This window comes from Ailuropoda melanoleuca, chromosome 3 (genome assembly GCF_002007445.2).
Source record: "Ailuropoda melanoleuca isolate Jingjing chromosome 3, ASM200744v2, whole genome shotgun sequence".
Taxonomy (NCBI): domain Eukaryota; kingdom Metazoa; phylum Chordata; class Mammalia; order Carnivora; family Ursidae; genus Ailuropoda; species Ailuropoda melanoleuca.
This window is the reverse complement of record NC_048220.1, coordinates 122,336,974-122,359,893: the sequence shown is the minus strand read 5'-3', so window position 1 is coordinate 122,359,893 and position 22,920 is coordinate 122,336,974. Positions and strand designations below refer to the sequence as shown.

The following is a 22,920-nucleotide window of genomic DNA, read 5'->3' as shown; positions in this document are numbered from 1 at the left end:
TATTCTTCGCTACAACCTGCCTCTGCCTGCTGACCACATCCTTCTCCAGGACACTGCCTCCCGCCCTTTCACATAGTCTTTCACTGACTGACCCATCACTTCTTATGCACCCGCTGTATCCCAGCACCATGAATCCAGGAGAGAACACAACACACTGCCTCTGTCTTCCCGGAGCACACAGGAGTCGACCACAGTACAAGCTGTAATAAAGACATGTGTGAGGTGCTGCGCTTGGAGAAGGAGAGGCCACAGGCCTAATGGGAACACAGCGGGAACATCTAACCACATTCAGAGAGGGTCAGAGAAGACTGCTACCCTCAGGAAGTGTCATTTATACTGAGACATGGAAATTAGCAGAAATGAGTACCAGGCCAAACAACCACTCTCCGGCTGCTCTTCTGCAAGTCTCCTCTTCGGGCAGGGTCCTCTTCCCTCCTCACGAGACCTGTGTTCCCTGGTCAAGCTCTCCCACTAACGGCACTTCCAGCAATGTAGAGGATGAGCCCCAAATGGCTCGTCACTCCAGATCTCTATTCAGAGCTCCAGGCCCAGACACCCAAGCAGCCTCCTGGCCACCTGCACTGGAATGTTCCTAACATCCTCCAAATTCACATTTCAAAATCAGCTCATCACTCCCCTGCTCCCCACCAAGCCTGTTCATCCTCCTCTGGGCTCTGACTTCATGGTCAGCTCCATCAGCAAACACCCAGAAGTCAGTCTTCCTCTCTCCTTCCCTTTCCGAAGTTTTTATTTTAATTCCAATTAGTTAACATGCAGTGTAATATTAGTTTCAGGTGTACAATACAGTGATTCTACACTTCCATACAACACCCAGTGTTCATCACAAGTGCCTTCCTTAATCCCCATCACCCATTTCACCCGCCCACCTCCCTTCACCCAGGAGTCATTCTTAACTACTCCCTGCCCCTCATGTCCTATCTGCTCGGCTTTATTAATAGCTCCAGAATCCGTGCACATCTGCCCATCCCCATTGCCACTCTTACTTTCGGCCACCATCACCTCTCACCTTGCACACTGCCATGACCACAGCCACACTGCCACCATCTAGCCCCCAGAGCAGCCACTGGGCCCGTCAATCCACTGTCTGCACTGTTCAAGACCTCTGTGAAGCTCTCTCTCTGATCCACCCTCCCTCCTGTATCGCAACGATCTTTCACTTTGTCTGCCTCCCCAACCAGTGACATAAACTGGGGGCTGAGGCCACACCTGTATATATATTTTTTATTTTAATTTTTGTATTTAAATTCAATTATTTAACATATAGTGTATTACCAGTTTCAGAGGTAAAGTTCAGTGATTCATGAGTTCCATATAACACCCAGTGCTCATTACATCATATGCCCTCCTTAATGCCCATTACCCAGTTACCCCACCCCATGCCCATCTCCCCTCCAGCAACCCTCAGTTTCCTATGATTAAGAGTCTCTTATGTTTTGTCTCCATCTCTGATCTCGTCTTGTTTCATTTTTCCCTCCCTTCCCCCATGCTCCTCTGTTCTGTATTTTTTAGCCTCAGATAGTAATCCGTCAATAAAAGTCTACTGAAAGAATGCATATACAAAAACATACAAAGAGACAAATAATTCTTGATCCTGGTAATATTCTTTAATCCTAAGCATAGTTCTTGGCAGATTTTAAAAAAACAGCTCTATTAAAAATACTACCTAAGTATATGATTAGTGCCAAGTATTACTGAACTCTCATTGCACATCTCACTGGCTTTATGAAACATATTCGAGCCCCATCAGTGGGGCAGGCGCACGCTCAAAGCCAGACTTTGAATCTGAAGCCCTGCCACTGAAGATACACACTAGAAGCTAAATCAATCTACCCATAGTTCCATTCTAAGAAGCTAGAAATCAAGACAGGATTTGTTTCCTGGAGCTGATTCCCAGGGCTGTTGGTTCCCCACTCCTGGCCAGAGGGCTTCACTCACTTTGGAGCCAGCCTGACTAGCAGGCTCATTCCCCTGTGAAAGCATGACCAGGTAACAGCTTTCCTGCTAACCACAGCTCCACTCCACTAACTATACACTGTCTTTGGCGTACAAGCAGCAATTACTCTGACAAGAAAACAGAAGCCAGGGAAGCAGACATGCAGTAAGAGACGAACTGACAATCTGTCTGGACTCAAAGTAACAGACCATAGACTGAGCCCTTCCGGTATCTGGTCTTTGAGGACTCTGCTATTTACTCATCATGCAAATCAGTTCTCAGCCTTAAAGTGTTCATTGCATACGGCTAGTTGGGAACACTCAAAAACATTTCAGACTAAGCATCTATTATCCATGGGGCGCCTGGGTGGCTCAGTCGCTTAAGCGTCTGCCTTTGGCTTAGGTCATGATCCCAGGGTCCTGGGATAGAGCCCCATATAGGGCTCCCTGCTCAGCGGGGAGTCTGCTTCTCCCCCTGCTTGCCCTCTCTCACTTGTACTCTTTCTCAAATAAATAATAAATCTTAAAAAAAAAAAGCACAACTATTATCCACAAAAATGTAGGTCTAACTTAAACACATAAATTTATAATTTGTTGGAGATTTTAATATGTCCACTTTCATACACCCTGTGTAATGAGCCTGTAAAGTATTCTCATCCCCACTTTACAGATAAGGCCAATGAAGCTCCAAGAGGTTAAATCATGTGCCTGGGCTCATACAGCTAAACAGGTGATAAAGCCAGAACTTTTTCTCAGGAGTTTTCTCAACCTGAGAAAGTTTAAAACAAAAGTTTAGTACTTTTGGTTTTTACTTTTTGTAAAAGTTGTACTAAGACATAATTCAGGGGCACCTGGCTGGCTAGTCAGTAAAGCACTGGACTCTTGATCTCAGGGTTGTGAGCTGAAGCCCCACGTTGGGTATAGAGCTTACTTTAAAAAACAAACAAACACCAGAAAGACAAATTCATATACCCTACAGGTCACCTATTTAAAGTGCACAATTCGGGGGCGTCTGGGTGGCTCAGTTGTTAAGTGTCTGCCTTCGGCTCAGGGCGTGATCCTAGGGTCCTGGGATCAAGCCCTGCATCGGGCTCCCTGCTCTGCTGGGAGCCTGCTTCTTCCTTTCCCACTCTCCCTGTTTGTGCCCATTCTAAATCCTTTCTTTCCCATTTAAATTGCTTTTTTCCCTTATCCCAGATTTTTTTTTTAAAGGAAGAAAGTAACTGCTCACTAAGACTCAAATCCCTCAGTCTGGTTTGACAGCTCATCATTTATTGAATGGCAGTGAAAGTATTACTCATTCATGCTTCTTGACAAGAATCACTTTAACAGATGACTGTTGGGGCATAAAGACCAAGAACAGAGTCAGCAATCACACTAAAGGCCTACCACAGCTCTCCACCTCAACCATCCAAATCACTCTCCAGGAGAAATAAAAAAGGGCCTCAGAATGATGCTCCCACCAGCAACCTTCTGAGGCCCCCTTCTGGGATGGCCACAGTCTTCTCTGAAGCCACCCTGACCACCACAAGGCCACACTCAGTAGCACTACAGCCCTGCCCTCAAGGAGTTTACAGTTCTGTTGGAGAAAGAAGACCCGCAGATGGGGAGCAATTATACATCAGTAGAGAACAGATGCTCAACTGCAGCAAACAAGAACCTAGAGCTACAGACAGTCTGTACCATGTACCAAAAGAGAGGGAGAATGCCAGTTAGGAAAGACCAGTGAGCACACAGAGGCTAACATGGCTCTGGCCTTCTGAAGCGCTCCCTGGCCAGGTGCTTTTTCCACTACACTTCTCACTCACTTTTCTTTCTCTATTTGGGTTTCCTCCATGACTGCATGTAAAATAGCAGTTCTCAACAGGGGATGAGGGAAGAGATCATAGCCACCAGAAAAAAATGCAGATTCCTGCAGCAGGTGCCCACCCCCCACCACACACACACCCTTCCCTGCCCCTAAGACATATCTGAATCTCTAAAGCAGGACTAAGGACAGTGTATTTTGAAAAAGTTCCTCAAAGAAACACAGTGTTTAAAAAGAAAAGAATTTCCTTGTGCAAATTAGATATTTTGGGTTTTTTTTAAAGGTTTATTTATTTGAGGGGCACCTATGTGGTTCAGTCAGTTAAGCCTTTGCCTTTGGCTGAGGTCAGATCCTGGGGTCCTGGGGTCCTGGCTTCTCCTCTCCCTCAGCCCCCTGTTTGTGCTCTATCTCAAATGAATAAATAAAATCTTAAAAAAAAAGATTTGAGAGAGAGAGTGCATATTCATGAGTGAAGGTGGGGCAGAGGGAGAGAGAATCTCAAGCAGACTCCATGATGCAGGGCTCCACTCAGGGCTCAACCCCACGACCCTGAGATCATGACCAGAGCCGAAACCAACAGTCCAACACTTAACCGACTGCAGCATTCAGATGCCCTTTGGGCAAACAGGTTTAAAAGCACTCAAATAAGCCAACTCTATGAATCAGAAATGAGAGCCAAAGAGCTAAAGGGGGCTCCCTCAAAGTCACACAGAAATGAGCAGAGCCTTGGCCTCCCAAATGCAAGCTAACACTCTTTTAACAAACCAGAAGAAGAGAGGAATCTGCAGTGAGTCCAGAAAAGGTGGTAAGATTTGGGGAGGAGGCACGTGGACAGAACTCTTATACAGGAAAATGACATACGAAGGCTGCATACGGCAGGAACCTGGCTGTGGTGTGCAGGGTGACTCGGGTAGAGGGAAAGACCAGTTAAGCAGTTGTGATCTGTGGTTCCTAGCACACGAGGACATGCTAGCAGGCAAGGCAGAATAAACAGAAATAAAGACAGGCAGGCAAAGAGGCCACCCCCAAGGGAATCCTGGAAACTGTGACTAGCTGGGGAATGAAGGGGCCACTGGCAGCAGCTGGGAAGGCTAACTTAAAAGGAAGAAAGCTTCGGGACACCTGGTAGCTCAGTCGGTTAAGCATCTGCCTTCGGCTCAGGTCACGATCCCAGGGTCCTGGATAGACTCCCACACTGGGCTCCTTGCTCAGTGGGGAGCCTGCTTCTCCCACTGCCTGTTGCGCCCCCCCCCCCGCTTATGCTTTCTCTCTCTGACAAATAAATAAAATCTTAGAAAGAGAAAGAGAAAGAAAGAGTGAACCGAGCTGAGAACCCAAGGGAAGAACAATGCTAGAAGGGAATGGAGGAAATCTTGCCACTATGGGGACGTGCACTGGTGGGCCAAACAACACACATGCACACACACAGCTGCAAATTCTGGGGTAAAAAGTAATAACGACCACAATGAACATTTAATAAGTTTTTGCTACATGTTGGGTACTGTGTTAGCAACTTCTGTGGATTGCCTCAAACCTAACAACAGGAGCGCCTGGGTGGCTCAGTCGATTAAGTGTCTGCCTTCAGCTTAGGTAATGATCCCGGGGTCCTGGGATCAAGCCCCAAGCAGGGAGCCCTGCTTCTCCCTCTCCCTCTGCCTGCCTCTCTCCCTGCTTGTGCTCTCTCTGTCAAACAAATAAATAATATCTTAAAAAAAAAAGACTAACAACAATCTTAGGAGCTAGATACTATTATTTTTATTGCCATTTCATAGATGAGAAACTGAGGCTCAGAGAAGTTAAACAGCCAGACCAAATCCATACAGCAAGTAGCAGAGCTCGAATTCCAAAGCCATGCTCTTAACAAGCACATTACGTTGCAAGTAAAGAGGGCAGCACCGGAATGTGCACGAGTGCTGGAGAAAGGTAGCAGGTGGCAATTACAGAGTTGTCGGAATCTCATAATTTCAGCTAACTGATGTGACTAACAGCAGCTGCAAAAACACATGGCGTTGCCGTCTGTGCACCAGCCACCCCACCACCACCACCCCGAACTGCTGTATAAATACTAGGTCAGCTGAATAGCTGGCGAGGAGCTAAAAGCTTCAGAGCAGGAGCTTCTCCATGGCCTTGGAGCAAGAGGAACCAGGGGCAAATGAGCAGGTGCCTGCAGCCTCACAAACGGCCAGATTGACTTAACGGCAAAGCAGCAATCACAGAAAGCAGAAAACAATCCTGCATGTCCTAGCAGCACCCCTTGGATCATACTTTTCAGGACTTAGCTCACTTGCACCCCCCACCACGCCTTATATAAGGTTTGAGACAGATGCTCCGACCACCTGGTCCCGACATGCCTATGCGCCTTTCGAGCTGTTTCTGTTGCCTGCCCACTACCTCGTGCCCCTCCTCCTCACACTAGCACCCACTCTCACACTGCCCTTTTCAAGTCCTACACGGACTTCAGATGAGGCCAGATGCGGCTGCAGGTTGTGCAGTGGGCCTTCTGTGCACTCCTCCTCCATAAACAGGCAGCACCCACCTCTGTGCATTAGAGCCATCTGTTGACGTGCTGTCTAACTGAATGTGAGCCTCCTGAGAGCACAAACTGTTTTTTCGCATTCCTAATTCTAACACAGAGCAAATGGTAGGTCCAAAATCAATACATCTCCCAATTCAAGCTACTAGTAATAATAACAGTTATCTAGCAGTTGTTGAGAATCTACTACATGTCAGGTCCTGAGCTGGGGGAACGTGGTTATCTCTTCTCATGCTCAAAACAAGCCTGCAAGGAAGATGGTCACCCACTGTTAGTTGAGGAAAAAAAACTCTATGAGAGGTAAAATCACACTGGGAAGTAGCTCTCGAGATATTAAAGCAAAAAAAGGAATTCAATTTTATGTTTAGACAAAAGGTAGGAACACAGTGAGATTTTTCATCCAAAAACTGGGCTCACTCCCTTTAAGGTACCCTCAGGAATTTTAAAACTCTCTTAGCGAGAAAAGCAAAAAGCCCAGCAGCTCAGGACCATCGTCTGAAATAGGGGGTGGCAATCTGTCATAGGGAAAGGTAGACTGGGGTGTCTGGCTGGCTCAGTTGGTAGAGAGTGTGACTCTTGATCTGAGGATTGTGAGCTGGAGCCCCACGTTGGGTGTACAGATTACTTAAAAATAAAATCTTAAAAAAAGGGGGGGGGAGGTAGACTTCAAAATATTTCACCACCGTGACCAGGGCTTCCATATACAAGTCCTGCTTTTCTTGTGGCTGAAGACCCTCCCTTCCCAAAAAGCAATCAACTGAGGGCTCAGATGCCACCTCCAAAGGCTGCCCCCTAGTCATGTCTATAGGGAATGATGAAGGACAGGGGCACAAGAGCAAAAAGTTATGATATTATTTTAGGAAAAGCATTTACATATGAAATTGAAACAGCATGGTCTTGCAAGTGCCTTTGAAATAGATAAAAAGTTACCACTCCCAGAAGTAATTTGATTTTACTTACTCATATCTTAAGTAAATCAATGAACAGATATGATAAATGGACAAAACTGGCCTACAATAGAGTCATTAGAAATGAAGGACGACGTGGGTACCTAACTGGCTCAGTTGATAGAGCCTGCAACTCTTGATCTCAGGGTTGTGAGTTCAAGTCCCATGTTGGCAGCAGAGGTTACTTAAAAAAAAAAAAAAAAAAAAAGAGGGAAGAGGGAAAATGGGTCCACAGAATGAAACTAGCAAAATGTCAAAGGCCAAATGTTAACAATGAAAAAAGTCAACTAGTAAGTGTTCTCATTAGGTTGGAATTTTAAATATAATCATATCATTCTCAAATGTATAAAGGAACAAAGAAAAGAGGAAAAGAAACTTTTAGAGATAGTGAAAAATACTCTAAGATAGAGTTACCACACAGTGAACTTTCCTGGCATGATACCATGGCAACAACCACAAGAACTAAATACTCCACTTTCGTTAATACCTTAGCTGGGAAAGATTTCTGTATTCTAAGATTAATGATTAAGCACTTTCTGAAACCATCCAAGTGGCCCTGACCCACAACTTCTGAATAATTACAACAGTAGCCCACATCTACAGAAGCCTAAGCATGTGCCAGGTACTCTGCTAAGGATCTGCATAATCACATTTAATATGCATACATGTTCACATCTACCTATCAGATAATATTATTATTCTCATTTTCCAGGTAAAAATACAACTAAGGCTTAAAGGACCAGCCTCACTCACAGCCATGACCAGTGGTTGTTTGCTCTCCCTAGAGTTGTGGCCCTGGAGGGACGTAGAGGGGACTAAGGAAAGGAGGCGGCCCTGGGGTCCTTCCAGCTCTTGAGTTGCTCCACTCCACCTGAGTTCCTCTCCATTTTTACCTTCCCTCTTCATCCTCCCAGAGCAACAAAAGATTAGCAGTTATAAGAATTATTCCAGTTCAATTCTACCTCCCAAATTATCTCAAGAGGTTTATTTTAAATGATTCACTAAACTGCAAACCTACTGTTCTTGTTGACTCCTAAAAACATATCAGAAGTCACAAGCTTAACTTTTAAGACACTAAGGGTGGTTTCCTGCTGGAAAAACAACTCAAAGTGCATGCTCTCCTGGGATGGGTCAGCAGTACTACCTTCGAACATGACAACCACATGCAGGTTATACATCTTTACATATATTATGCTTGCAACCGTATATGATACACACACAGACAAAGCAAGAACATACTAAACAATGGAACTAATTGCTTTGGTTAAGGTAGCATAACTGATGGTAATTTTATTTTTCTAACTTCTGATGTTTATAACTTTGCTATATTGTCTTTTTTCTCAATATTGCCTTTATCATAAAAATAAGTATACATCTTTAAAGGTGATTAAAAAGAAGCTTTGGGGGGGCGCCTGGGTGGTGCAGTCGTTGGGCGTCTGCCTTCAGCTCAGGGGCTCAGGGCGTGATACCAGTGAGCTGGGATCGAGCCCCACGTCAGGCTTCTCCGCTGGGAGCCTGCTTCTTCCTCTCCCACTCCCCGTTTGTGTTCCCTCTCTCGCTGGCTGTCTCTGTCAAATAAATAAATAAAATTAAAAAAAAAAAAAAAAAAGAAGCTTTGGGGGCACCTGGGTGGCACAGCTGGGTGGGCGTTTTACTCTTGGTTTTGGCTTGCGTTGTGATCTGGGGGCTGTGGGATCCAGCCCTGCATTGGGCTCCCCACTCAGCGGGGAGTCAGCTTGGGTTTCTCTCTCCCTCTGCCCCTCCCCACCCACGCAGGCGCACTCTCTCTTTCTCTTTCTAAAATAAATAAATCAATCTTAAAAAGAAAAGCTTTGGTTGGGGCACCTGGGTGGCTCAGTTGGTTAAGCAACAGACTCTTGATTTTGGCTCAGGTCATGATCTCAGGGTTGTGAGATCGAGTCTCGCTGGGCATGGAGCCTGCCTGGGATTCTCTCTCCCTCTCCCTCTGCCCCCCCCAAAATAAAGAAAATTAGAAATAAAAAAAAAAATTTAAAAAGCTTTGGCCCCTAAAAATCCAATTCTCACTAAAGAACACTGTCACACAGGGTGGTTTAAGTGGAAGTATTCCAAGAACATCAAACATCCTGTTGAAGGTGTTCAGAGAAAAATCTAGAACTTTAAATTTCTAAGCATGGGTTGTCCACAGCCTAAAAATTTGATGGCAGCCCTAGTTTTAACATCAGAGAGGGAAGTAGGGTGCAGAAGAGCATTGGGTTCTAAGACAGAGGATGTTTGTATGGCAGCTGTTTGATCAGGCTGCAGGAAATGTCTCTTGACATAGCCTCATGACATCTTCTGATGCTCCATCTGCAGAAGTTGAGTGGTATTGGAGAGGATCCAGGGAGATGCCGCAGGAAGCACATGCAGGAGAGAAAAAGCAGAAGCTTTGGAGAGATCATCAGGCTAAAGACAGAGCTAAGAAAGTGATCATTTTAGGAAGAACTTTTGATGTCCTCTGAATCAGTCAATGACCTCTAAGCTCCAGGAGAAAATTCTGCCATCAAAAATTAGTTTGGAATGGAAAAAAGTTAGTGTCTTTAAAAAAGAAAAGTGATGGATCTAGAGTTTGCTTTTAAAGGTATTTTTTATTGCTAGGACTGAGCAAGAAAGTCTGTTTTAGGATAAGCCAATGTCTTCTACTCATGGATCCATCTAAGTCATCAGAGTTAGTAGTCCAACACGGTAGTGTTCCACCAAAAAATAATCTCAATCATTTCATCTGCTTTGTAGCCCCAACATCTAGAATAGTGCCTGGTACTAGCAGGTGCTAAGTAAATATCTGCTGAATGAATTAGCTGTATCTCCAAGGGGACCTATATCCACTCACGGTTACCTGGTAGAGAAGCTAACAAAGGCCAAGAAGCAAACTGCTACTAGAGACCACCAATGAGAAAGCACTTTAGCGTGTGAATGCCAGCCATGACTACAGGCATGTTTCACTAATAATATTACCTGCATTCATAAATGTAAGGACGGAAGAACAGCCCTGGAGCGAGACTGCTCGAGTTTAAATCCTGGCACCACATCTTACCAGCTGTGACCCCAAGCAAGGTACTAACTTCACTGGGTCTCTCCACATCTAAACACACAAAAGGAAGTAATAGTATCCACTGCATACGATAGTTGAAAGGATGAAATGAGATAAGCACAGTTCCTGGGACACAGAAGTGCCTAATAAATATTAGTAATTATTCACTGTATTATTTTGATATATACCTCCAGCTATTATCTCTTGAAAAAACACAAGATCATAGATCGGTTCACTTCTTTCCATGAAAAGATATGGCCTTAAATGAAAATTAGGCAATCAAACGCATTCTTTTCCCTGAGGGATAAATGAAAAGAAAAAAATGGTTCTTAATCTGGATTTTTTTTTTTGACCTTTCCTCAATCTTCTTTTCTCTTCTTGTTTTTCCTTCCCACGTCTACATAAAAACTTTTCCTAAGCTCCTGTGGGTCTGGCTTAGCCACAGGCACTGCTAGCTCCAGGAGACAGTTCTTATCTCTGGACTGCAATACTTCTGTGGTGCTGGGCAGGACATTTAACCTTGCCGGGCCTCATTTCCATATCTGTATTACAGAGGAAGAGTACAGTGGTGGAATAGATTATCTTTAAATTCTCTCCCAAATCTAAAAATCTACAAATATGGGGCGCCTGGCTGGCTCCCTTGGTAGAGCATGCAACTCTTGATCTTGAGCTCGAACCCCACATTGGGTGTAGAGATTATAAATAAACTTAAAAAAAAAAAAATCATAGGGACCTGGGTGGCTCAGCCAGTTAAGCGCTAACTCTTGATTTCAGCGTGGGTCATGATCTCAAGGTCATGAGATCAAGCCCCCTGTCAGGCTCCACCAGGGCGTGCAGTCTTCTTGAGATTCTCTCTCCCTCTGCCCAGCCCCCCATCCTCTCACTTGCGTGCATGCACTCCCTCTCTCTCTCTCAAAATAAATAAAATCCTTTCAAAAAAAAAAAAATCACACTGCCTTCTTTGGCTCTTTGTGCTATCTAACACCTCCCCATCACAGTGTGTGTTTCTGTTGTGGAAAACGGGTCTAATTTAAAATGACACTATAGGTTAACAACAGACATGGAAAGACATTTACAATATAGATTTCTGGTGAAAAGGCAGATTACAAAATAATATGATGAGCAATATTAAACCCATTTTAGAAAAAATATATGCATACACCTACACACATGTCTGACAGGTACACTGAGTTGCTTGTAATTTTTCTTTAAAAAATTCTCTGCAAATCTGTATTTTCTTATTTTTCTACAATGAACACTTATAGCTTCTGAAATAATAATTCAAACAGGTGTTTTATTTAGCAAGAAAAATGGATCTGGCTTCCCAACTATACCTTGAAGGGGCACCCAGTGGTTCCCTTGCACAGAGGCACAATGTCCTTTGCACTGTTTGCCTGGGACTAAGCTGGGGTGGTGATGCTGAGATGTTTCTAGGTACCAGCCATCTGGTACCACCAAGAATGACCCAGCTCTCTCCCTCCCATCTATTTCCAGAGCCACTGGCTTCTCCCTTACAAGCTCTACTGATTTGTAACCCTCTGGGCAGAGTTCACAAAATATGACCCAAGGTCCTAAACTACAGTTCAGGATTTTAACATTCACATTCACTGACTCAGAATCAATGACAGACGTCAATCCTGTCTAATCCCCCCCCAAAAATAAGCCATCATATTTAAAAGCATCGTCTTCAACTAGTTTATCCAGTAGAGCGCTACTGTTTTTAACACAAAGTGCTGACTCTTGACAGACTCTGGCATACTGAAGAAACCCACTGCTGAGCCTTCCAAGATCTGATTGGCCAAGAACAAGATCATCACCAGGCACAGGTATCACTACATCATGTGGCATGAAGACTGTTCTAGCACCTCAGTGACCTACCAGCAGACAGGTGCCTGTGAAACCTGCGATTTCCCAGCTAACAAAAGCAAAGCGCATAAAGAGAAGTGATAGGAAGACAAAACACCAAATGCAGTAAAGATGAAAGCAATATGAAGGAAAGGAGTAGAAACAGAATGACAGTCCAGAAAAGTGTTCTGAGGGACTCCTCCTCCTAAGTGAGCCAAGAGATTACCAGACTCAGTATTCTCAGAGGTACATAAGCTACGCCTCAAAGCTGCTCATGTCAATTTCCAATAATATGATATCTAGCAAAAGTTATACACTTAAAAACAAATTGCTTTCTCACCCCCTCATACCCTTATCTTTTAAAAACTGTAAGCAATTTAGGTCAGAGCCCTTCCCTCCCTTATAAAATATTTTTAGAGACAGATTACAACAAAGAAACAGTGTCTACACAGCACTATTTCATCGAAAGAAAACAAAACTGCCAACTATAGGGATCCGAAAAATGTCACCATTTTGGGACTGAACCACTCCCCTTCCCTAATTATCCCTCAAAGGAAATGTATCAGGCACTGTGGGTAAAGAGGGAAAACATGTCTAATTACAACATGTGCACTTGGTGGATGAAAAATCTGAACATTCTTGAACTCTGGCCACATTTCAGAAGCCTTTCCATTTGTAGTTTTATCTCACTGAACAGGAAAGGTTAAAGATCAGTTGTATTTCAGCAAGGGCTCAATCAAAAAAGACACCAAGAGAAACCGACATTACTTTCCCCCAATACAAGGGAAGACTGTTGAAAATTCAAGATGACCCTGACTCCTTATCAAGCATCTAAGGAGGAAGTGGGTTTTTATTTTCAAATTAGGACTAAAAATAAAACCCATTTCACGAGTATTCTCAACTAGAGAAAACACATACACTGAATTTGAAGATGCATGCATAAAGTCTTCAGGCCTCAGGATTCTTACAGAAGCAGTCCCTGATCAAGACGTCTCATCCACAGCCCACCTGCCTTTGCTGTAAGGGGTGGGAAGACAGCTGAAGACGATGCGTTTTATAGTGCTCCTGCACACTGCTGCTTAAAGTACTGGGGAGAGGAGCAGGAAAAACCTTCAGGAATCCAAAGTAAGAATGCATCTCATTAGGCATCTGGATTGGGAACTATTGCTCAAGAAGTCCTCAGCATGGCCTACAAGCTATAACCTCTCTAACCTGGTTTCCTATGATTCTTCCCCTCACCTACTTAGCTTCTTCAGGGCTGACTTCCTTGATGCGCCTCCAACACTCCAGACTTCCCTCTACCAGCACTACTCTTTCCTCAGACCCCAAATAACCTTCAGGTCTGCTCAAGTGCCACTGTGGCAAGGAGGAAAATGGTGCCTTTCCTCTTCCCCTGATACTTATCACCTTCTAATATAACCATGTAATTTACTTATATTTATTTTACTTATTGTTTACTCCGTTCTCCCTCAAATACGCGCCAGAGCAGGGATCTTTGCTTTGTTTACTGATGTACATATATCCAAGGAGTTCAGAACAGTGTAGGAGCTCAAAAAAATATTTTATGAATGAATGAACTTGACCGTAAAACTCCAGGAGGAAGGCAAGAGGGGGTGAAATGAAAGGGAGAAGAAATGACAGAGGGGAATTCTCAAGGGAGAGAGCTCACTGCTTGCTGATGGGAGGCCGGAGGCGGTGCACGGTATCCCGCCAGCTGCATCAAATAGCACTGTTAGAAGCAGGCAGCTGAGACACGCGAGCTCTGAAGATTCAACTGAGAAATTCCAAGGGCAGGGCAGACCCACCCAGGCGGCGGATTCTGGGCAGGTCCCCACGGGGGCCCGGAACGCGCAGCCCTTTCCCTCCCGCCGTGCCCAGGGCCCCAGCTCCACGCCAAGATAGGCGCAGCCCGGGCCGCAGCATCTTCCCGGCTCGGGCCCCTTCACCTGGTCGCCGGCGACTGGGCCCGGCGCTCGGGCACCTGCCTGCCCGCGCCGGAGGTCCCCACCTCAGCCCGCGCGAGATCCCAGAGCGCCCCCGAGGGCCTCACGCCGCCCGGCTCCCCTCCAGCACACGCACAGGAAGCGCCCGCGGCCCTTCCCGCAACGGGGAGGGGGCTCCCGGCGCCCCTCGCCCCGGCAGTTCCAGCCCGACGCCCCGCCAGCGAGGCGCCCCCTCACCTCAGGGCGCACGTACGACACGAAGGAGGGCTTGGGCGCCTTGGTGCCGCCGCCACCGCCGACTACCCCTTTCCCCAGCATACCGCCGCCCTAGGAAGCAGCGACGCGCGGGAGCAGCGACGCTCGGGATCGGCAGCGGCGGCGGCCACCAGCACTGGCGGCTGGGGCTCCGCCCATCCCCAGGGCCGCGGCGGCCGCGGCGACGCCCGCATCCGGCTCCGCCGCTGACACCGCTCGCCCCGCCCACTCCGCGCGCGGGCCCAGGGAGTCAGGAGCCCGCGGCCGAGACCACGCCCCCTCCTCTGGCGGCTGGCGGGTCCGACGGGCAGAGATTCGCCTTCGGGAATAGGCTCCACTCCGACAAAGCCCGCCTCATCCGTTCTCTGATTGGGCAGAAGGCGCTGCGGGCCTAGCCCCACGCCAAGCTACTTCTTGAATGAACCTAGAGAGATGTTTCCGCTGACCAATCCAGAGAGCGTTCTTTCCGGACTCCCCGGCGATTGGATAGCAAGAATGTCCCTGTCGTCCAACGATGCTAGGGTCACTAAGTTGTGAACGTTGGTTTGTTGCGGTGGTTTTCTTGCTGTTGTGGTTTAAAACTTTCAAAAGTGTGGTGTATCCAAATCTGCCGTATGAGTTCCAGATCCACATCGATAACATCCAGGTTTATTACTTTAAATGTAGGCAAAGATGAGACAAATCATTGTTAACAGGGACTTAGGAATAGGTTTGAATGATCATAAAAGACCCGTCGACCTCATTTTTCCACTATTTTTTTTGTTTCTTTGTGTTCTGACAGAAGACTAAAAGCCCTTAAGAGACTTATTGTATCCGCTTTCCCAAGTTACCGATAAAATCCTCATTTTTAGTGAAAATTGCAAAGAATATTCATTTTCACATTTGGTGCCAAGCATTGTGTTAGACACAAGTGAATAAGACGGGACCTGACTCTCAAGGTGAGTCTAGTGTAAAAAACTAATAAATATTTGCAGTGAATTTTTTCGCTGTCAGGCACTGTGACTAATGCTTTTTACCTTCATCTCCATAGCGTCGCTCCCAAAGCCTCTCCAAATAAACATAAAATCTAAGGGAAAACCAATGTGCTTATTTTTGCAAACATGGTTTCAGGGGAAGTCCTGCAGCCGCATTTCCAGTTAGATTGCCCTCTTCGAGCCTATCCAGTATGGCGGCCCTGGAGCCACAGTTGAGTAGCATTATCCCGGTTTTCAGGTGAGACAATAGATGCAAGTAATTTGCCCGTGTCTCACAACTAGTCACTGAGAGAGCTAGGATTCCAACCCAGGTTTGTCTGATTCCAATGCCCCAATTCCTAACATTGTGATTATGCAAATTAGGAAGGAGCGCAATTAAAAGGAGCCGATTCTATTTGAGAAGACCAAGTCGGTCTTCATAAAGAAAGACACTCTTCAGGGAGGTATGAGTTATTTGTTCAGATTAAAATATCACTTTCTCTCACAGCAGATTTTACTTACAAAGTGACATGACAGGGCAAATTTTTACTTTCTTACTTTTCTAAGGACTTTGAATTTCCATGGTTTTCCACCATAGTATGTTACCTTGGGTACATATGACCAGGGTTGGCTTCTTGGACATGCAACTAGTGCCGTCAGTCACACTGGGCTGGCACTTAGAAGTGTTTGAGGTTTAATGCTCTGCAGTTGCAACCTGGAAATTCTTAATCATTTTATCTTGAATTTATGTTTTTTTAAGTGAAGTTTGATGGGCCGATGGAGCAAGCCCAGGGGTCTTGCAGCCTCATTTCTACACAGTCCTGCCTCCCCTCCTCTCCCCACTTCTTCCCCTGTGCCCACTCCCCTGATACCTTGACACACCCCCGCCCCCCGCCCCAGCCAATCCCATGACTGCTGCCCATCTCTGTTGCGGCAGCAAGCTCATTCAATAGGAAGGAGTAAGAAGGGAATCTCGCATTCCACCATCGCCACCCACCTCTCACCCTCATGGATGCCTGGACACTGACTAGGAGATGATTAGGGTCAGGCACAGCCCCCACCCCACCCCTTCCTCTGTCTCTGGGTGAGGTAAACAACTATCCTTGCTCGAGACTGGAAGCACCATGGCTACTGGTGCCCACCCCCATGCAGATACCAAATGTGGCCACGCACAGCAGTTCTAATCCCTTGGGGGTTGCCCACACACCGTGGCAATAGGAGTTGACTTCCCTGCCCCTGGCCAGGACTCCACATTTCCATTTTGCACTGAGCTCCTCAAATTGTGTAGCTGGCCCTGCCTATGCCCTTTATTATCTCTGTGTCTTTGAGCAAGGTACTTTTCTCAGTGCCTCTATTTTTATGTAGGATGATGGCAACGGCAGTGATCATTTTCTCAATCTCTTGGGGATTGTTCTGAAGCTTAAAGATGATTCAGGTGATGCCCAGTAAGCAATAAGAACGAAATAGGGACAGCTGTCTTGGTACAATCCTACCAAGCAGGACTTAATTTCACCCGTTTCCCCGGACTGTAGAAAGAGAAGCAAAGTGACTTCTCCCAATAACCGGCTGTGGGGCTTCGCTTAACCAAGACTTTTTGTTTTTTTCCTTGTTTGTTTTTGTTTTTAATTTCTAGCCTAGTCCTGGGACTAGAAATAACAGCTTTTATTTTTAATCGACGGCACCAAATTTCCCTCTCTTCAAGCCATCCTGCGTTATGACAATTACTTTATCCTACTCTTCAACATCCATTTATGCTCAAGTTGGTTTGCAGTGTGATAATTCTGGACACTTGACACAACCACTGCATTCATACACCCTCAGGAAACTATAGCTAGCAAGAAAGGAAAGGTTTTAGAGAGCGAAACACTAGCTGCTTCCAGGGGCAGTTTAGCCTCGATGAAAACCCACACCTTTTTTTTTTTTTTTTTTTTTTTTTNAGTAGGATCTACACCCAATGTGGGGTTCAAACTCACAACCCTCAGATCAAGAGTCACATGCTCCACTGACTGAGTCAGGTGCCTCATAAGATAAAAAACAAAACAAAACACCACACTTTCTTTAAGAAGCAGTAAGGGAATGAGGACAGAGAATAAACTAACATGTGTTTCCATCTTGCTCTTAAGGTTTTCCAGCTATCGGCATATTTTTGCTTAATCTTTAGGGTGTGGGTCAGATCTCCTTGGGACAGCCTCTCCCAACTGATTGAAAAATTCCTGTCATGCTGAGGTCAAATAATTCTCCATCTATTAATAAACACAGATGGAAGCCCTTAGACGTTGAAATATTTTAATTTACACACAGTAGTTTAAAGTCACTCTTTTCTCCTAATGCTGCCCTAAGCTTTCTTGGAGAATTATAAATAGTAACAAATCTTCACTCACATAGAAACAAGTGCCAGACCAAAGGCAGAGCTTCCCACAGACAAGTGAAACCTACAGCATACTCTGAAATAGGGGGAAAATGTTTTCCTCTGGTGGATAGTTAAGCCTAGCCACATTCCCATTTCCTCTTCTTTGGAGTCACTTGAAGCAGCCTATCTGTGTATGTTATTCATCTTTATCTGGTATGGGCACATAGTAGGAATTCAATCAATATTTACACCTAAGTGAGTGAGATGTTATTAGATGAAAAGCAGCCCAGGTGGCAATTACTGTGTGGGGGAAGCAAGAGTTTGAATGTATATCATATTTTATGTATTATGTTATATTGCATATATATAATATTCAAGGACTAAGATGCACATGGCCACTTGCCAAACTTCAACTTTAGCAAATGGTCTGGATCTGACCATTTACCCTCTATTTTCACTGAAAATAGAAAATTCCTTAGCCTCTTGCTGCAGCCAGGGCTCTTTCAATCTTCGTCCGAGGATGGTGAGTAATAGACCATTTGGACTCTTCTCAATCTTGTGCGCTACAATACGACGTCCTGCTAGGGAGACTCAGAAATTGTAAACAAAGACTTTCTGGTAATTTTTCCCCCCACAAAACATGCGACTTAAGATGGTCACACGGTAGGGGGTCTACTGTATGCTCTGTATTCTCATCAAACACAAGTTGATGGCCTGATTCGTTTTTCATTAAATAAAGATTTACTAATGGCTCACTGTGACTCCCAGCCTCCCCCAACAAGACTGGAAGTAAAAAAAAAAAAAATGGGGCGCCTGGGTGGCTCAGTCAGTTAAGTGTCAGACTCTTTTTTTTTTTAAGATTTTATTTTTTTATTTGAGAGAAAGAGAGGCAGCAAGAGAGGGAACACAAGCAGGGGGAGTGGGAGAGGCAGAAGCAGGCTTCCCGCTGAGCAGGGAGCCCCATGCGGGGCTCGATCCCCAGAACACTGGGATCATGACCCGAGTGGAAGGCAGATGCTTAACGACTGAGCCACCCAGGCGCCCCAAGTGTCAGACTCTTGATCTCAGTTCAGTCTTGATCTCAAGGTTGCAAGGCCACTTCCAGCATTGGGCTCCACGCTCCAGGTAGAGATAAATAAATAAATAAATAAATAAGACCGGAAGTTCTCTAGAGCAGCGAGAGTGTCCTTTATAACTAGCACCTAACCATGAATTGGATGCTACAATATGAAGTGAGCCTTTAGTGAGAATGGGAGAAACAAAGATTCTCATCCATTAAGGGGTAGGGGGAGGATGGGGTAAATTGATGGGGCAAGAGGGAGGGCAACTTCGCAATATCCTTCAAAACTGTATCAATAATTTCACTTCTGAAACATAAAGTTTCATACATACATGTCTATATGCATCCTATGGATACACCCATACGTGTGTGAAATGCCATGTGCCCAAGCCTACTCATTTAGCAACTATTTGGAAAAGTCTAAATGTTCATCAGTAGGAATTGATTGAATAAATTATGGAACAGCCATAGAGTGGGATACTGTGCAACTGTAAAAAAGAATGAAAAAGTTTTTAAGTAGAGGTTGTAAAGTTTTGGTTAAAAGTAAATATTCTGGAGTCAGGTGCTTGGTTCCAAGCACCTGGCTCCCCCAATTAATAGGTGTGTGACTTTTAATTAAGCATTTACCTTCTTAGGTTTCAATTTTCTCCCCTATAAAATGAGGGTCATAGAGGAGCCTGGCTGGCCCAGTCAGGAGAGCATGAGACTCTTGATCTTGGGGTCATGAGTTTGAGCCCCACCTTGGGTGTAGAGATTACTAAATAAATAAACTTAAAAAATATTTAAACTGAGGGTTATGAAAATTATAATGGCATCTACCTCATAGGATTGTTCTGAAGATTAAATAAGTTAATGAATATACAGTGTTTACAGTGTTGTTACATAAGGTGTGAGAACCACAGTATATTCAGTGATCAAAGCAAGGGGCAGAACAGTAGGCAGAGTAGGCTACCATTTGTATAAAAAACTAGAAATAAAGACAGCGTATACCTAGGTCCTTACATTTGTATAGAACACCTTTGGATAGATATAAAGGGAACTTTGACATTAATTGCTTTTAGAGGGGGAACTTGGTATTTGGAAGAAAGATTGAAAGAAGAGTTTTCACTGTATGCTCTTTTTTAAAAAGATTTATTTATTTATTTATTTATTTATTTATTTATTTTAGAGAGAAAGAGAGAAAGCTTGAGCAGGGGGAGGGGCCGAGGGAGAGGGAGAGAGAGAATCCTCAAGCAGTCTCTACATAAGTGTGGAGCCCGACGTGGGGCTCAATCCAGGACCCTGAGATCATGACCTGAGCCAAAATCAAGAGTCGGACACTTAAGTGAGCCACCAGTCACCCCTCACTGTATTCTCTCTTATACCTCTGGATTTTAAGCCATCAGAATTATTACCTAGCTCAACAAGAAATTAATTTAAAATTACACACAAACTCACACACAGAATTATCTCCTATAGTTTTTAAAAATTGGGGTGAAAGTCACATGACATAAAATTAATCATTTTAAAGTGAACAATTAAAACATATTTGATTTTAATTTAAAAGCAAGAGCCTTTTATAAGACATTGTCATTTTCTGTCTCTGCTTGTCTTGGCATTAGTTCCCAAATCAAGCCATCCATCAAGGTCTAACCCCAATGTCACCACCTCTTTGACATCTTCCTTAGAGACTGTTGGAACTAGTCTAGAGATCTTCTGAATCCCTAAGCATCCAGTATCTGAATGCTGCACTGGCCCATGAACTTGAATATGTCTTGGAATCATAGCAAAAGGGCCTCCTCACCTTTGTCCTCTCTCCTAGAGCTATCCTGGGAGCTTCTCACAGTCAGAAGAGGCCCCCCTGCACATCTCGGCATTCCCTACAGTGCTATCCTTGGTGCTTTGAAGATAGTTATCAGATGGATGGAAAGCCTTTAGAACCTGCCTGAGCAACTGAGCATTCCTGAACCCTGGGGTCTCTGGGACAAGGAAACTGTGCCCTCTACAGGACTATCTAGGAAGTGCTGAGCAAGGACAGTATAGGTCTCCCACATTACCCCAAAGTTCCTGTTACAACACTCGTTTATGAAGGACCTCCATCAGTACCTGTTTTTGCTAATGAAAAAAAAATCCGAAGACAATTTTTGCTTTTACAAAATGGTAATTGCTTCTTTGTTTACACCATTTTGGCTTAGAATAGGTTTCATAGGAATGCTTTACTTTCCAACACACAGGACAGGCGGGGGTGTTCCCTCAGCTCGGGCTTGGGATCAAGGAAAATGATAAAGGAGGAGGAGGCTGGGCCCGTTCCTTCTCTGTCCTCCTTCACCAGGCCTCCTCTGGGCCCTCCTTGGGTCCCCAAGCCCCGGCAGCATGCAGTAGAAACTGTGCTTGTGTCCGCAGCTGGGCCACCCCTGGAGACTGTAGCACTGCTCCCAGAAGAAAAATTCATTTTCAGGAGTGGGGGTGGGGGTGTCTCCAGGCGCAGAGAAGTGAAACAACTGTCCTGAGATTGCACTGATCCGTGCCACCCTGGGACTTAACTTCTGTAACTCAATCTTCTTCCTGAACATGAATTCTAAGGCAGAGGCTCTAACACAGGCAACGTAATCGGGTTATTTCTAAGCTTTATCTTTGTCACGTCAAGTCTTCTAAGTCAGTCACAGTCCATTCCAGAGCTCCCTTCTGCGAGTCTTCCCCCACTCCCTGGCCTGACTTAAAGGATGCACAGAGCCCCAGCAAGGCCGGGGTGGGGCAGGGTGGGTGGCCCATCTCCCTGACTCAGGCCCATTAGGTGTCCTGTGTGTTCCTGGGCAGGGAAGGCGCCTGGTTCCAAGCGTGCAGACTTGGGCCTGCGATCGCTCGGTCTTCCCCGTGTGCAGCTGGCTGATGTGGCGATTCCGTAGAGCTGCAGCTCAGTCCTCATCCCTGGGGAGGCTTTGTGCCCTCTCTGTGAATGGCTGTGCCCATTCCCTCTGTGAGGCAGCCTCCCAGGAACACCTTGGCTCTCCCTCCTAATTACTTTCTGGGTCTCACTTGGGGGCTACCGAATACTCTGGATCATTTCCAAAACCCTTGGGAGACACAGAAGAGTCAAGGGGCTTTTGCAAGGTCTTTAGCGCCTGGAAAGTCCACGCCACAATTTCAACTCCTCTGTGCCTGGAGGCGGTGGAGGAGAGATGGTCTGCAGGGCCATGGCCCTCCGGAAGTCCTCTGTGGGGGTGCCAGGCTCAGGCCGGCTCTTCCCTTCTCTCGGTTTCCCTAAGTGATGGGGTAACTGTGGGGCAGGGTAAGTGCAGGGACACTACCTGCTTCTTGCTCTGCTCTTTCTCTCCCAGGCTAGCTCTCTCCCCAGCTCGGAGCCCAGGGCAGGGTGTGTGTGTGTGTGTGTGTGTGTGTGTGTGTGTGTGTGTGTGTGTGTCTGTCTGTCTGGAGTAGGTGGGAGGAAGCAGCCGGCAGAAAAACCTGTTACTTTGTTTGGCTCTCCATTTCAAATTTCTCTTGACTCATTCCAGGATGATAGAAGTCAAGATCTTTTGGGTTCTGATACAAACATGATCTCCAGGAAAGAGGAACGAAAAAACCTTGTTGATAACTCAAATTATTAAGATTGACGTGACTTCATGCTTTACGTGTTGTCCAGCTATGTGGAGGCTGCGTATCACAAAATAAAAATAAGGTATTATTCCTCCTTGAATTTTAACTGAGATCAGAGCATTACGTCCAGGTCTTACAATTTCTGGTGCTCCAGAGCTGGTTGGGAAAAATCGAGGGACCTGACATCCAGGCTGTTTAGGCTCTAGTTCGAAGGAAGATGACACTGAGAGAATCTTCTCTCCCTTCCCAGTTTTGTTCAGGGCTGTATCTGGTTTGAAATTCTGGAAGAAGGGTGGGAGGGCACCTCTTTTCCACAGAGTAAGGCCACTGGCGTTTGGAGCCTAATCATCTTAGAGGGAAGAAGGAAGCCATTGCTGTCACAGGAGCCAGGAGAACCTTCTCAAATAAAACAGGCTGCGCATGCCTCCCTGCTGGGATATTTGATCTTTGTTGAAAGTGCAGTCAAGCCTGTTTTGAGCTTGACTGACCCATTCCCGCTCACTGGAAACCTGAAAGCCTCATTGTTCAGGTAGAGTTGTAAAAGAACACAGAGGTCTTGAAAGGCCCGCTGTTTTTGGTCTGAAAAAGTTATCTGTCCCAAGGCAAAAATGTAATCAAAATTGTTTTTTAGAAATCCCTTTTGTCCAAA

General features: G+C 45.4%; 1 protein-coding gene across 2 annotated transcripts in view; it reads right to left on the bottom strand.

Annotated features, from left to right (window-relative positions):
* MTMR12 (myotubularin related protein 12) overlaps window positions 1–14,395 on the bottom strand; it is a 66,427-nt gene extending 52,032 nt beyond the window's left edge. For both annotated transcript variants that reach the window (XM_019800375.2, XM_034657048.1), the window contains exon 1: window positions 14,315–14,395. In XM_019800375.2, the coding sequence (XP_019655934.2) occupies window positions 14,315–14,395 (81 nt within the window). The remainder of the gene's footprint in view (window positions 1–14,314) is intronic.
* Window positions 14,396–22,920: the final 8,525 nt, after the last annotated feature.